The sequence below is a fragment of the Mustelus asterias genome, chromosome 26 (genome assembly GCF_964213995.1).
Source record: "Mustelus asterias chromosome 26, sMusAst1.hap1.1, whole genome shotgun sequence".
Lineage (NCBI taxonomy): Eukaryota > Metazoa > Chordata > Chondrichthyes > Carcharhiniformes > Triakidae > Mustelus > Mustelus asterias.
This window is the reverse complement of record NC_135826.1, coordinates 25,112,562-25,125,297: the sequence shown is the minus strand read 5'-3', so window position 1 is coordinate 25,125,297 and position 12,736 is coordinate 25,112,562. Positions and strand designations below refer to the sequence as shown.

Below are 12,736 nucleotides of genomic sequence, written 5' to 3'. Positions count from 1 at the left end.
GCCTCCAAACTGTCACGCCTCTCCCTCTGACACCTTTACCCTCATTAAATTAGAGAGACTCATGTCTCTGCTGCCCCCGAAGCACAACAGTCAGCTTTGTAGTCTCGATGCATATGCAGTTGGTTAGCAAGTGACTGGGGCGGCACAATGGCATGGTGGCACAGTGCTTTGCACTGGTGCCTCACAACGCCAGGGACCCGGGTTTGACTCCCGGCTTGGGTCACTGTCTGTGCAGAGTCTGCACGTTCTCCCCATGGTCTTTGTGGGTTTCCGCCGGGAGCTACGGTTTCCTCCCACAGTTCGAAAGAGTGGTTAAGTTCACTGGCCATGCTAAATTCTCCCTCAGTGTACCCGAACAGGTGCTGGAGTGTGGCGACTAGGGGATTTTCACAGTCACTTCATTACAGTTTTAATGTAAGCCGACTTGTGACGCTAATAAATAAACTTTATAATTTAAAACATTCGGCCAGTCCAGCGATATCTTGATTTGAATATTCTCATCCTTGTTTTCATATCCCTCAATAGCCTTGTCCCTCCCTATCTCTATAACCTCCTACAACCTTCTGAGATCTCAGCACTTCTCCACAGAATCATAGAATCCCTTTCATGCAGAAGAAGACAATTTGGCCATTCGAGTCTGCATCGACAACAGTCCCACCCAGGCCCTATTTCCGTAACACCACAATTTATCCTGCTAATCCCCCTGACACTAAGGGGCAATTTATCATGGTCAATTAACCTAACCTGCACATCTTTGGAATGTGGGAGGAAACCGGAGCATCTGAAGGAAACGGGCGGCACGGTAGCACAGTGGTTAGCACTGCTGCTTCACAGCTCCAGGGTCCCGGGTTCGATTCCTGGCTCGGGTCACTGTCTGTGTGGAGTTTGCACATTCTCCTCGTGTCTGCGTGGGTTTCCTCCGGGTGCTCTGGTTTCCTCCCACAGTCCAAAGATGTGCGGGTTAGGTTGATTGGCCAGGTTAAAAATTGCCCCTTAGAGTCCTGGGATGTGTAGGTTAGAGGGATTAGCGGGTAAAATATGTGGGGGTAGGGCCTGGGTGGGATCGTGGTCGGTGCAGACTCGATGGGCCGAATGGCCTCCTTCTGCACTGTAGGGTTTCTATGATTTCTATGATTTCTATGAAACCCACGCAGACACGGGGAGAACGTGCAAACTCCACACAGACAGTTGTCCAAGGTCGGAATTGAACCCGGGTCCCTGGCACTATGAGGCGGCAGTGTTACCTCCAATTCTGGTCCTTTGCATGTGTCCAATTTATATTGCTACACTATTGCTGGCGTTGCCTTTTACCGTCTGAGCCTGAGACTCTGGAATTCCTTTGCTAAATTTCTCAGTCTCTTTCTGCTACTTTTAGATGTGATTTTAAAACCGTTACCTTTTGGTCAACTGTCCTAAAATTTCTTTAGCTGGCTCAGTGTCAAATGTTGTTTGATAATTGCTTGTGTGAAGCGCTTTGCAATGTTTTGCTGTTAAAGACATTTTAAAAAAATTATTGCAAGTTGTTTATGTCAAATATGGCTTGACCACCGTGTCCCTTAATTTCCATTAGCCAAATTCTCAACTTATTCTAAAATTACCTTGGAGAAAAAGAATAGCTTCAAAATCTTCTACAATTATCTATCTGACTCTGTGCAAGGAACTTATAAAATCCTGGGTCTGCAGAATCGAAACCATCCAATCTGCTGCCTTTTCTGACTTTTTTTTATCTCAGCCCCCCTCCTGATGGACTGTCCACCTCTTTTAATCCTGGATAATGCCAGCTTGACCAGACATTTTCTTGATTTGATTTCTTTAAATTGTTATCAGCATTCATTGTCAGCTGCTTATTTACTCCCTGAACCATGGAACACTTGAGTAATCCAAAGGCATTATAGAAAGAACTTCACTTTTACATCATATTTGTCAGCTTGGAAAAAAAACGTGTATTAAATTATTGGCATTCGATGATAAGTGTATAGATAAACTCTGGTGATTAACATGTGACCACCATGAAACCATATCAAAAACATCCTCATGATATTTCAGTGAGACAAGATTGTGGCAAATTTAATATTGAAATGCCCTAATTGCTTAGTGTGCAAATACACAGAACGTCATGGGTTCAATTACATAAACTAGGAAAGTCCTAGGTTTTAGTTTTGGAATACATTGAATTTATCATCTCAGGAAACTGCTTTCAATGCTCCCTGGAATAAAAGTTTAAAATGTATTTATTAGTGTCACAAGTAGGCTTACATTAACACTGCAACGAAGTTACTGTGAAAATCCCCTAGTCGCCACACTCTGGCGCCTGTTCGGGTACACTGAGGGAGAATTTAGCATGGCCAATACACCTAACCTGCATGTCTTTTGGAGGAAACCAGAGCACCCAGAGGAAACACGGGGAGAACGTGCAGACTCCGCACAGACAGTGACCCAAGCTGGGAATTGAACCCAGGTCCCTGACCCTGTGAGGCAGCAGTGTTAACCATTGTGCCAACGTGCCACGTATATGAATGTCTGCTTGTAATGTATTGCAGTCCTCCTCCATGTCTATGCTTTTCAATTTAGTGTTTGGTCTTAAATTTGGAAATTGTGTTTTTGATTGCAAAGTCTAAATCATTAATATAAATTGGGAGCAACATTTGTTCCAACACATATCCTTTCAGGGACCCACGTTCCCCCTTTCTGTCGCTCTGAATAGCTACCTTTTACCTTGATGCTCAGAAACTATTTGCACTTATTATGCCATTGAAAACTCATTTACTCCTAAATGCACCAGCACCATTTTTTTCAGCTGTCATTATTGTGGAACTGCAGTAGTGATTGTGTTCGAGTCCCGTGCCATTGGTGAATTCAGCACCAAGCCGATCAGCAAAGACTGCAGTCGAGCTCCCTGTACAGGGATGAGATACTTCTTTCAGCAACCTTTGGCTTTCCACACTTAACTGCACTTTTGTAGATGCCAGATGTTGCAGTCAGATTTATCCTGTAATAATGGCTAGCATTAATAGCATTGCCGGTATCATTACAGCAAAGTCCGGGCCACTAACTTTGGTCTTGCCGGTGTTAACTAAGCTTTGACTCGCGCACACCTTGGCATTGGAAACAAAAAGCACAGCTACAATTGTAGAATTAATTGAGATGATGGAGAGACAAAACTGGATTTTGAGAACATAAATTTGGAATCATGTTTTCTGACAATGTCTTTGTGTTATAGCATTTACCCATAGAAACCCGACGGTGCAGAAGGAGACCATTCGGCCCATCGAGTCTGCACCGACAACAATCCCCACCCCAGGCCCTATCCCCACAACCCCCACATTTACCTTGCTAATCCCTCTAACCTATACATCACGGGACACAATGGGTAATTTAGCATGGCCAATCAACCTAACCCACACATCTTTGGACTGTGGGAGGAAATCGGAGCACCCGGAGGAAACCCACGCAGACCTAATGACCTCCCTAATGACCAATACAATTAACCCTGAAACAGCACCTTCATAGAATAGAATCATAGAATCGCTACAGTGCAGAAGGAGGCCATTCGGCCCATCAAGTCTTCACCGATCACAATCCCACCCAGGGATCCCCATGATCCTACTTATTTACCTTACTAATCCTCCAGACACTAATGGGCAATTTAGCATGGCCAATAAACCTAACCCGCACATCTTTGGACTGTGGGAGGAAACCTTAGACAAGACCTCAAGTTCTGTAGCACCTTAAGGGTTCTTTCCGTGCCAACCCAAACCTAATCCCTTTGCTGGAGCCCGACAGAATGAGTGCTGGAACCAATATTACTCACAATTTATATTAATGAGTGCATGTAGGTTCTGCGGCATTTATCCAGTTTTATGTTGCGAGGAAGGAGTAACGATGGCAGTGCTGCTTTTATACATCGTGAGCTGGGCCTTGGTGTGTGAGTACACATTTCTGGTGTGTGAGTACACATTTTTCGTGTGTGAGTACACATTCTTTTTGCAAGTAACGTAGCAGGTTTCTGTGGAACCTGCTACCAAGTGCATGGACAGAATAGCTAGTATGTGCCAAGCACAAACACAATCTATATTGCTACTAGGATGCACTGTCACTGGGCCCAGACACACCAGCAGTCAGGTTTATCCAGTTTTAAAACAAATCCTGAGAGTTTTAACTTTAGAACCAATACAGGTTTAGAGAAGGATACCTCACTTATGAACTTGCAGCAGCTAATGAGAAAGGAAACAAGTAGACTTAACACTTGGGAAGGTGGGAACTGAAGCTCCCTGTAGCAGAACAGGAAACAGAGACCTGGAACAGTCAGACAGCTTCATAACCAGCCAGCTAGCAGAAGCCAGGCAATCACAAAGAGCCAGGCAGACCTCAGCAGTCAAGCACCCAGAGGCCAGCATCCAGCTGCAGCCCACCAGAAGCAAAAGGGGGAGGGAGCTAAGGGGTGGTGTCCAAATCCTCCGGTCATGGACACAGGGACAAGAGGATCGTGATCCGAATTAACAGAAGTCACAACAGAATCATACACAGGAGAGACAGCAGCTGAATCAAGAGTGGGGAGAAAAATAAGAATTGATGACAAGAAGTGTGCAAGGGACACCAGCAGAGTTGAGGAGTGCAGTGGCTTTTATAATAAACTTTTAAATACAGACTTCTCATGGGACCCGAAGCACAAGACTTCTTTATAAGTGATGAGGTTTGCTATTAAGAATGATTATCTCTTATCTAGTTCCTGTTATTTTTCCATAGGGGAGGCGATGGCCTAGTGGTATTATTGCTGGCCTATTAATCCAGAAACTCTAATGTTCTGGGGACCAGGGTTCAAATCCTGCCACAGCAGATAGTGGAATTTGAATTCAATAAAAATATCTGGAATTAATAATCTACTGACAATCATGAAACCATTGTCGATTGTCGGAAAAACCCATCTGGTTCACTAATGCCTTTAGGGAAGGAAATCTGCTGTCCTTACCTGGGTCTGGCCTGCGTATGACTCCAGAGCCACAGCAATGTAGTTGACTCTCAACTGCCCTCTGAAGTGGCCTAGCAATCCATTCAGTTGTATCAATTTCTTAAGAAGGCAGCTCACCACCACCTTCTCAAGGGCAACTAGAGATGGGCAATAAATGCTGGCCAACCAGCAATGTCCATGACTCCACGAGTAAACAAAAACCTCTCCCTGATTTTTCCTGATTTTTATTCTTTCTCATTGGGATACATCCTGCAGCAACCTATGCACTGTAGAATCATGGAGTGCTAAGGGATAGAAGTTTGATGAGGGTGGGGGAGGGGGGAGGGTTGCTATCTGAGATGACCACAGGTATAGCTGGAGACCCTACTCCTGGGTAGGTTCCTGCTATGTTGGGACAAATAGAGCAGATGGAAGTAGGCCAAATGAGAGCTAGTGGAGGAGGAGTGTTAGACTGTGCTGAAAGCCATGGCGAGATTGACCCTGGTCACACAGGGTTTGAATATGTTGGAGTCCAAAGATGTGCAGGTAAGGTGGATTAGTCATGCCCCTTAGTGTCCCAAGATGTGAAGGTTAGGGGATTAATGGGGATGGGGGTGGACCAAGGTAAGATGCTATGTTGAAGAGTTGGTGCAGACTCGATGGGCCGAATGGCCCCTTCCTGTACTGTAGGGTTTCTATGATTTCTATGAGTGGGAGGGATGGACATGGAACTGAGTGGTAATGGTATTCCCCAGCCCCAAAAGTCTTGACCAATTCCCCATTGATTAAACACCCTCCTGAATTGACAAAGATTGCCTTGTCCAAAAAAAAGGTTCAGCTCTGTGCCGTTGTGCCTGCTTCACAAACCAGTTCAGCAGGTTGTTGCAGAGGGACAGCATTCTCCCAAATTTGTCATTTCCTGTGGCTCCTGCATTTCACCACAGAGACACTACTGTGTCCACATCGGTGCCAGTGGAATTGCAGAGGCAGCTGGCTGTGAGTCAGTGGCGAGCTGGCAGTTGGTGAGCCATCGGGCACACTATGTGCTCGGTGCTGAGTTACATGTTTATGGAGCCAAGGGCTTGGCTTCAACTGTGATTCTTTCCCGTCGGCTAAAAGAGGGTTTTCCTCCCAGTGAGTACCAGGGGCCAGCCTACTTTTCACTCCAGGTGCTCAGACAACTTGCACATTGAAGTGCCCAGGATTACTGCCTATAGCTGACTGCCAATCTCATTTGAACTGGGAAGTGGGGAGGGCGGGGGAGCTGACAACCTTTCCAAAATAAAATTTCAGGAACGTGTCACTTGGGTCGCTGTAACTTGAGTAATTAAGTTTTCTTGTTCTTTTTATTTAAAAAAAATGTTTTGATTCAAACACCATTGATTTAACAGAGCAGGCTGGATTATTATGTGTTGGCCAAGTCTTCCCATGCCTTTCCTACCTTAAGCTATATCCAATGTGCAGGTTTTGGAGACGAATCCACAGTTTACGAATCTTGGTCCAAAAGCAGCTCTCTAATATAAACAGTGCAGTGATATTCTAATGTGAAAAATGTGTTCCTGTGTGAGACATTACTGCCAGTAACAGAAACGCCTTCTCCGTTCAAGTCATTCCCCATAGTGACTTTAAAATGACAGTAACTGTGAGTCACAGAGAAAGTTAATTTGACCAACCCTGAGACAAATTATTACTGTACTCTCCTGAGAGCATCAGCTGTGTGTGTGTATGTGTGTGCTCGAAGGTGATGCCAACTTCTGGCTTGAGTATATAATGCAAATCAGAGATAATTCAATAGAATCGTGTTTGTCATAGTCTAACCATTATTGATCTGTACCGCTGTCCTAAACCTGTGGGATTAATCCTGCGCTCGATTTAGAATAGTAGTTTGGATGTATTTGATCATTAGAATTGCAGACAGGCAGTCACGTCTGTTCAATATTAAATACTTTTTATCGGAAAGAGCGGGCTGACAGAACAAAAGTATGTGTGCAACGCCACAATTTAATTGGAATTGACTTATTATTTTTGTGGGGAATGCATTCTGTATGACGCGCACAGAACACAAACCCGAGAAGTGCGTTACTAATGTCCTAGGTCTGACATTGATGTTGATAACTGTTTGTTATGACACCACCTAACCACGTAATCGCGTAACTATGTTCTGTACCAAGAGAGTGCCCCAAGGTATCACGAGTTGCCAGCCAGTTAAACCCATCCCGACAAAGGAGACAAAAGCTCCAAACTTTGTCTGATTGAGGGAGGGGGTTCGTGCAATCTCTCCCTCCCCCCCCCCCCCCCCCCCACGAATCCCCCGTGAGAAAATGTCTTTGTTTTTTTTTCGCCTCGCTGACTTCTAAAACTGAAAGAGTGACTGTGGTTGCTGTTGCTGGTGATGTCAGCCAGTTATTATGGCTCCGCCTTTGTTGCTGATCTCCGCCAAAGGCTTCCTGCATTTCCAGACTCCCACCACACCCGGGCGTCGGCGTCACATCTATCTCCTTAAATAGCAAGACAAAACGCCCGAGCCAACCACTTTAAAGCAGCAACTTCAGGAGGACTGCTAGCCAGCCACCCACCCGACCTTGAAAGGGATTTACAATTGGTGCCCCTAACTTAAAGGAACCTATTTTATGAAGTGAGGCCGCCGCCGTTTAAGAATAAGTGCGATTTAATTAAAACTGGTAAGTCATTAAGATACAAAACAAAGAAAAACAGAAAATGCTGGAAAATCGCTGCAGGTCTGACAGCATCTGTGGAGAGAGAATAGAGCCAACGTTTCGAGTCTGGATGACCCTTCGTCAGAGCGCAAGATTGCCGTGCCCTCCATTGAATAGGTCACCTTGTGTAACGAAAATGATCTGGCAACAATAGTCAGTTAGTAAAAACTCAATCATTAAAGACATTCAGCTAAAAAAAAAGCACGCTGTATAAGTTCCACAAAACTAAATGGTTCTAATTCCATTAAAAAAAAAGCTCAGTATTCAGTGAAGCCAATCTGTGTGAGCGAATGTGGAAAAGGGCATATGTACTGTTTGACTGCGAGTAAGTACTGTGGGGACTTTGTATGGGATAGCTTTGTTACTGCACCATTTAACTGTTGTCTGTGTGAATCGCGGGGGGGGGGGGGGGGGGAGGTTCCTTTTCTTTTAGCCCAGATCTGCTTCTCTTGTTCCCGATTCCCCAAAACGGTTGCTTCTTCCAGCACGGAAATGTTTGAAAAGTTTGAGACATTGATAAGGACGGACCATTCAACAATGTATATATGTGTTACCAATCGTTCCGTTTCGGTGAAGCAGTACCACAATTTGTCAGAAGGTCGCACTGTTGCTCGTTTACTGAGCGACCGTGGCGTTTCTGTTAGGTAACAGCAAGCTGGCGGAGGTTTTCATTAATATCTTTATAGTACTGATGCACCGAAAAATAAGTCACCGGAATGCTTATAATTCAGGCTTTAATACAAACAGCAATGAGTCACGCAGCCGGAGTCTCTGAATTGGGATCATTCAGAATGTGTAATGGTTAATTTACAGGAGCGGACTAGAATTTTAAGTAATGCAACCCCCCCTCCAGCCCCGACTAAAATCGGTCAGATTACATTAGAATGAAGTCTAATTTAAATTCAGCGTTTTTCTTTGAAGCGGGCTCCAGATTTCGGGACAAATACATTGCAAAAGATATATATTAAAAAAACATCAATTCTTTTCTTGCTGCAAATCGAGGGACGAAATTTTTATTTCTATTGTCCAAGATTGTCCATGTGGATGAAAATTGCACGCAAATGTTCATTACTGAAGTATGTAGATTCGACTACAAATGTATTTGCTTGCTGGAGGAGTTGGGGGGGGGGGGAGGGGGAGAGACTGGCAGGCACGTTTGATTCATTCTTAAGCACAATACGTGGTTATTGTGGCGGGGGGGGGGGGGATTTTGATTCAATAAATGGAAAAATTGAGGTTGTGTGGGATCTTAGGAAGAGGACATTCTCATTAAGGGTGTTTTTTTGGGGGGGAAGGGGAATTTTTTGCCGAGTTTAGAAAGATATGGGGTACAGCATTTGCAGCTCTCTCCGAAACATAAAGCTTTGTTTTCTCGATTCATTGCGAATTTCAATTCAGGTATAGTGTGTGAGTGTGGAGAGAGAGAGAGAGAGAGCGGGGGAGGGTGACAGAGGGGGAAGAGACTGACGTTTGATTCATTCTCAAGCATTTTTGTATTCAATAAATGGAAGAATTGTGTAGGATTTTGGGGAGTGGGGGGCATTCTCATAGGTGTCTTTTTTTGGGGGGGAGGAGGAATGTTTTTTTTATTGCAGACTTTCGAAAGATCTGGGACGCAGCTCTGAAACATAAGCTTTGTTTTCTCGATTAATTGCGAATTTCAATTCAGGTATACAGTGAGTGAGTGGAGAGAGAGCGGAGGAGGGTGGGAGATGAGGGAAGAGACTGACGTTTGATTCATTCTCAAGCATTTTTGTATTCAATAAATGGGAGAATTGTGTAGGATTTTGGGGAGTGGGGGGCATTCTCATAGGTTTTTTTTGTGGAGGAGGGGGAATGTTTTTTAATCGCAGACTTTCGAAAGATCTGGGACACAGCTCTGAAACATAAGCTTTGTTTTCTTGATTCATTGCGAATTTCAATTCAGGTATACAGTGAGTGAGTGGAGAGAGAGCGGGGGAGGGAGGGAGCCGGCTGTACCGTGGCAGGCGGGCGCAGTCTTTTGTGAATGGCTGAAACTGACTGGGCGGGCGCCTGACGTCACAATGGAGTGGCGGCCCATTGGCTGGTGCCCGGGAACAGGTGGATACATGCGGGGAGGGCGGCGGCGCTGATTGGCTGACGCTGTGTTTTCTTTGTTACAGAACGTTCTATGAGGATTACTCTCCCGGGGATCGCGGCGGAGTCAGCCAGAGTCAGGCTGTAGGCAGGGGCTGTGTGTGTGAGAGAGAGAGAGAGAGAAAGAGGGAGAGGCACAGTTCAGAGCTCTGGGCTCAAATCACTTGTGCTTTTTCTTCTTCATCCTCCTCTTCTCTTCCCTCACCCCCCTTTTAACTCCAGACCTTTCGAAGACAAAAGGAAAAGCCTCAAACGGATCAACCTCTTCCCCCACCAAACATAAAAGAGAAAGATCGCAGCCCTTTTGGTTAATCAAGAGAGCGTTGGGATTTTTTTTTGCCAATCCACCTTCTCTTTACACGCACACGACATTGCATGATTCCTTTTAAGTGTCTGAGAGACCTTTTTTGTTGACTCAAAAAGACCGGTCAGAGGTAATCGAATGGACCATACAAGCACCAGGAGCTGCAGCCGAGCCCCAACTTGCGAGGCCCATCCGAACGAGCCTTCAATGCGTGTAGTTATCAATACGACGACCGGAGCCCAGTATGATCTTTCTGTTCCAGTAGACGAGACAGTAGAGGGACTCAAGAGGAGGTTATCGCAGCGTTTGAAGGTTGCAAAGGAGCGTCTAGTCCTCTTGCACAAAGAAACGTACGTACAACTGCTCCCCCCCCCCCTTTGTTCTGAAGCAAAGCCACAAAAAACCCCCCTCTCCCCTCCCCATCCGAATTTCCATGACCAGTTTATGCGCCAGGCAGTAAGTCATTCATAACCAAGCCTATGTTACTTTGTTAGTTAATGTAAGTCTAGCGATGTAAACTTTCCATTAGGATGTCCTTTTGAACTCGTTCGTGAAGCTTGTGCCGTTCTCCCACCCCCCACACTCCCCTTGTTTATTGCAATTTAAATGATCCTTCTGTGGAGGGATATTTCTGAGCTCTGGATTGTATCTTCTGCTTTCTCTTTTTCACAAAAAAAAACTTTTAGGCGTTTAAATTCGGGAAAGCTGCAAGATCACGGAGTAGCCGAAGGAAGCAAACTAACCCTTGTCCCTACCGTAGAGGCTGGACTCATGGTAAGCTCGCCGTCTGATCTGGTTTATCGAATATCGATGTGTCTGCCGTCGCATTTTGATTTTTCTTATCTTTTGTTAAAAAGATTTGTGCTAAAATTAAATCTTTCATTTTTTTGCCTCCGCAAGTCTCAAGCTTCTCGCCCGGAGCAATCAGTCATGCAAGCTTTGGAAAGCTTAACAGAAACTCAGGTAAGGTTTAAAGCCGGCAGCACAGTACAATGATAGCCCAGCTGATGACTATGCGTGATACATTCTGGATATGTACATGAAGTGTTTGATAATTAAACGCAAACTTGCAAGGAAGTCGAAGTTATATTCCACTGTTGTGTTAATTTGGACCCTAACAGATGCCTATATGAGAATGGATTCCTGCGAATTTCACACTTAAAAATATGCATTTATTAATAAAACTTTGTGTGCATGTTACGATAACACTGTAGTAGATTAATTTAGACTTGGTCAGTTACAACTGTTTGTCAAATGATATAGATTTGGCCAGTTACATTTCTTAATGTTGCATCTCAATTTCTATCAACCGCAATTTTAGTGTCTAATTTCACTGGTGTGTGAATTCAGCCCCTCGGATCCGGCTCCAGGGGGTCTGAATGTTTTACAACGCAGCTCCGGAGACCCCCCCCCCCCCAAGCCCCTGTGTCCCTTTTTCTCTGTATTGTTCAGGGTGTGCGTGTTTCATGGAACACTTGGGAGTTCCTTGACGACAGCTGTGTTTAATCTACACAGAGAATATTGTTCGGACCCAAAACTCCTCCCTCTAGTGACGACTCGCAAGACCTCCTCCTGTAGCGTGACCCGATAGTGAAAAGCTTCTCTTTCTCCTCCCACCCCCCCGCTCTCCTCGCCTCTCTTTCCACCTCCCCCCCCCCCCCCCCCCGCCAACCACCAGATTTCCTGAACCGTGGAGTTCACCTTTCACCTCCTAAATTCACCAACAATTTATCTCCCCTTTTCTAATCCTAATGATCACCACCCCCCCCCTCTCGATAAAGTGGAACTGCTAAATAATAATTCGCCTGGTCTCGGTTACCAGTGACTTTTGTTAGAAGGTTTCCTGATGGGCTTCAGATAGCTGCTTTTTTTTGTTTAAAAGATGCATTTTGATTATTCTGAATAATGTGTGACCAAGAGTCTTTTTTAAAAAAAAACTCGGATTAATGCAGGGGCAATGCCAGACTAAATGCTGCAGCTTAATTTTACTTCCCTGCTTTGCCGCTGAGGCAATTTCCTTTTGAAGTCCTGTCTGGTTTAAATGGACAAGATACCGCTGTGGGGATGGGGCGGCGCTGACTTGGTCACGCAGCCCAGACGAGTCGCTGTCAAGACCGTCTTTGAGCCGTCTGCGACATTTCTCAATGCTTTAAGCTGCTCCTTTTGTTACAGGTCTGCATAAAAGGCCGGATCTGTAGCCCAGTTGGACCAGGCAGAGCAGCCACACAGTTCAATCTTAACCCACCCCCACCCCCTCTCTCACACGCACTGCATTGCTTCCAAAAACAACATATATTCAAACTGAGCACCCAATTCGTATGATGTAGATCGAGGCGACACAAATAAAACCCAGGACAGAGGAAGCTGGGGAACCTCAGCAGGGTCTATCAGGAGAGAAACACAGTTTGACGTTGGGTGAAAGCAAATTACTCCGGATAATGGAATCTGAAACCAAAAGAGAAAATGCTGGAAAACCTCAGCAGGTCTGGCAGCATCTGTCAGGAGAGAAAAAAGCTGACGTTTCGAGTCCAGATGACCCTTTGTCAAAGCGTTAGATTTGTTGAGGTTTTTTCCAGCTTCCTCCTCTTGTTTCAGATCCCGCAGAATTCTGGCTTATTTCTGACACAAAAGGTGCCTTTCAGATACTGC

The 12,736-nt window shown here is 45.1% G+C and overlaps 1 protein-coding gene across 2 annotated transcripts in view; it reads left to right on the top strand.

Annotated features, from left to right (window-relative positions):
- The first annotated feature begins 7,421 nt into the window (after positions 1–7,421).
- midn (midnolin) overlaps positions 7,422–12,736 on the top strand; it is a 33,345-nt gene continuing 28,030 nt past the window's right edge. The window contains exons 1-4 of one of the 2 annotated variants that reach the window (XM_078198295.1): positions 7,422–7,629; positions 9,810–10,437; positions 10,774–10,861; positions 10,988–11,050. In XM_078198295.1, coding sequence (XP_078054421.1) covers positions 10,226–10,437; positions 10,774–10,861; positions 10,988–11,050 — 363 coding nt within the window. In that variant the 5' untranslated portion in view covers positions 7,422–7,629; positions 9,810–10,225. Of the gene's footprint in view, positions 7,991–9,809; positions 10,438–10,773; positions 10,862–10,987; positions 11,051–12,736 lie in introns of both variants that reach the window. The other variant, XM_078198296.1, reaches the window with a different exon arrangement.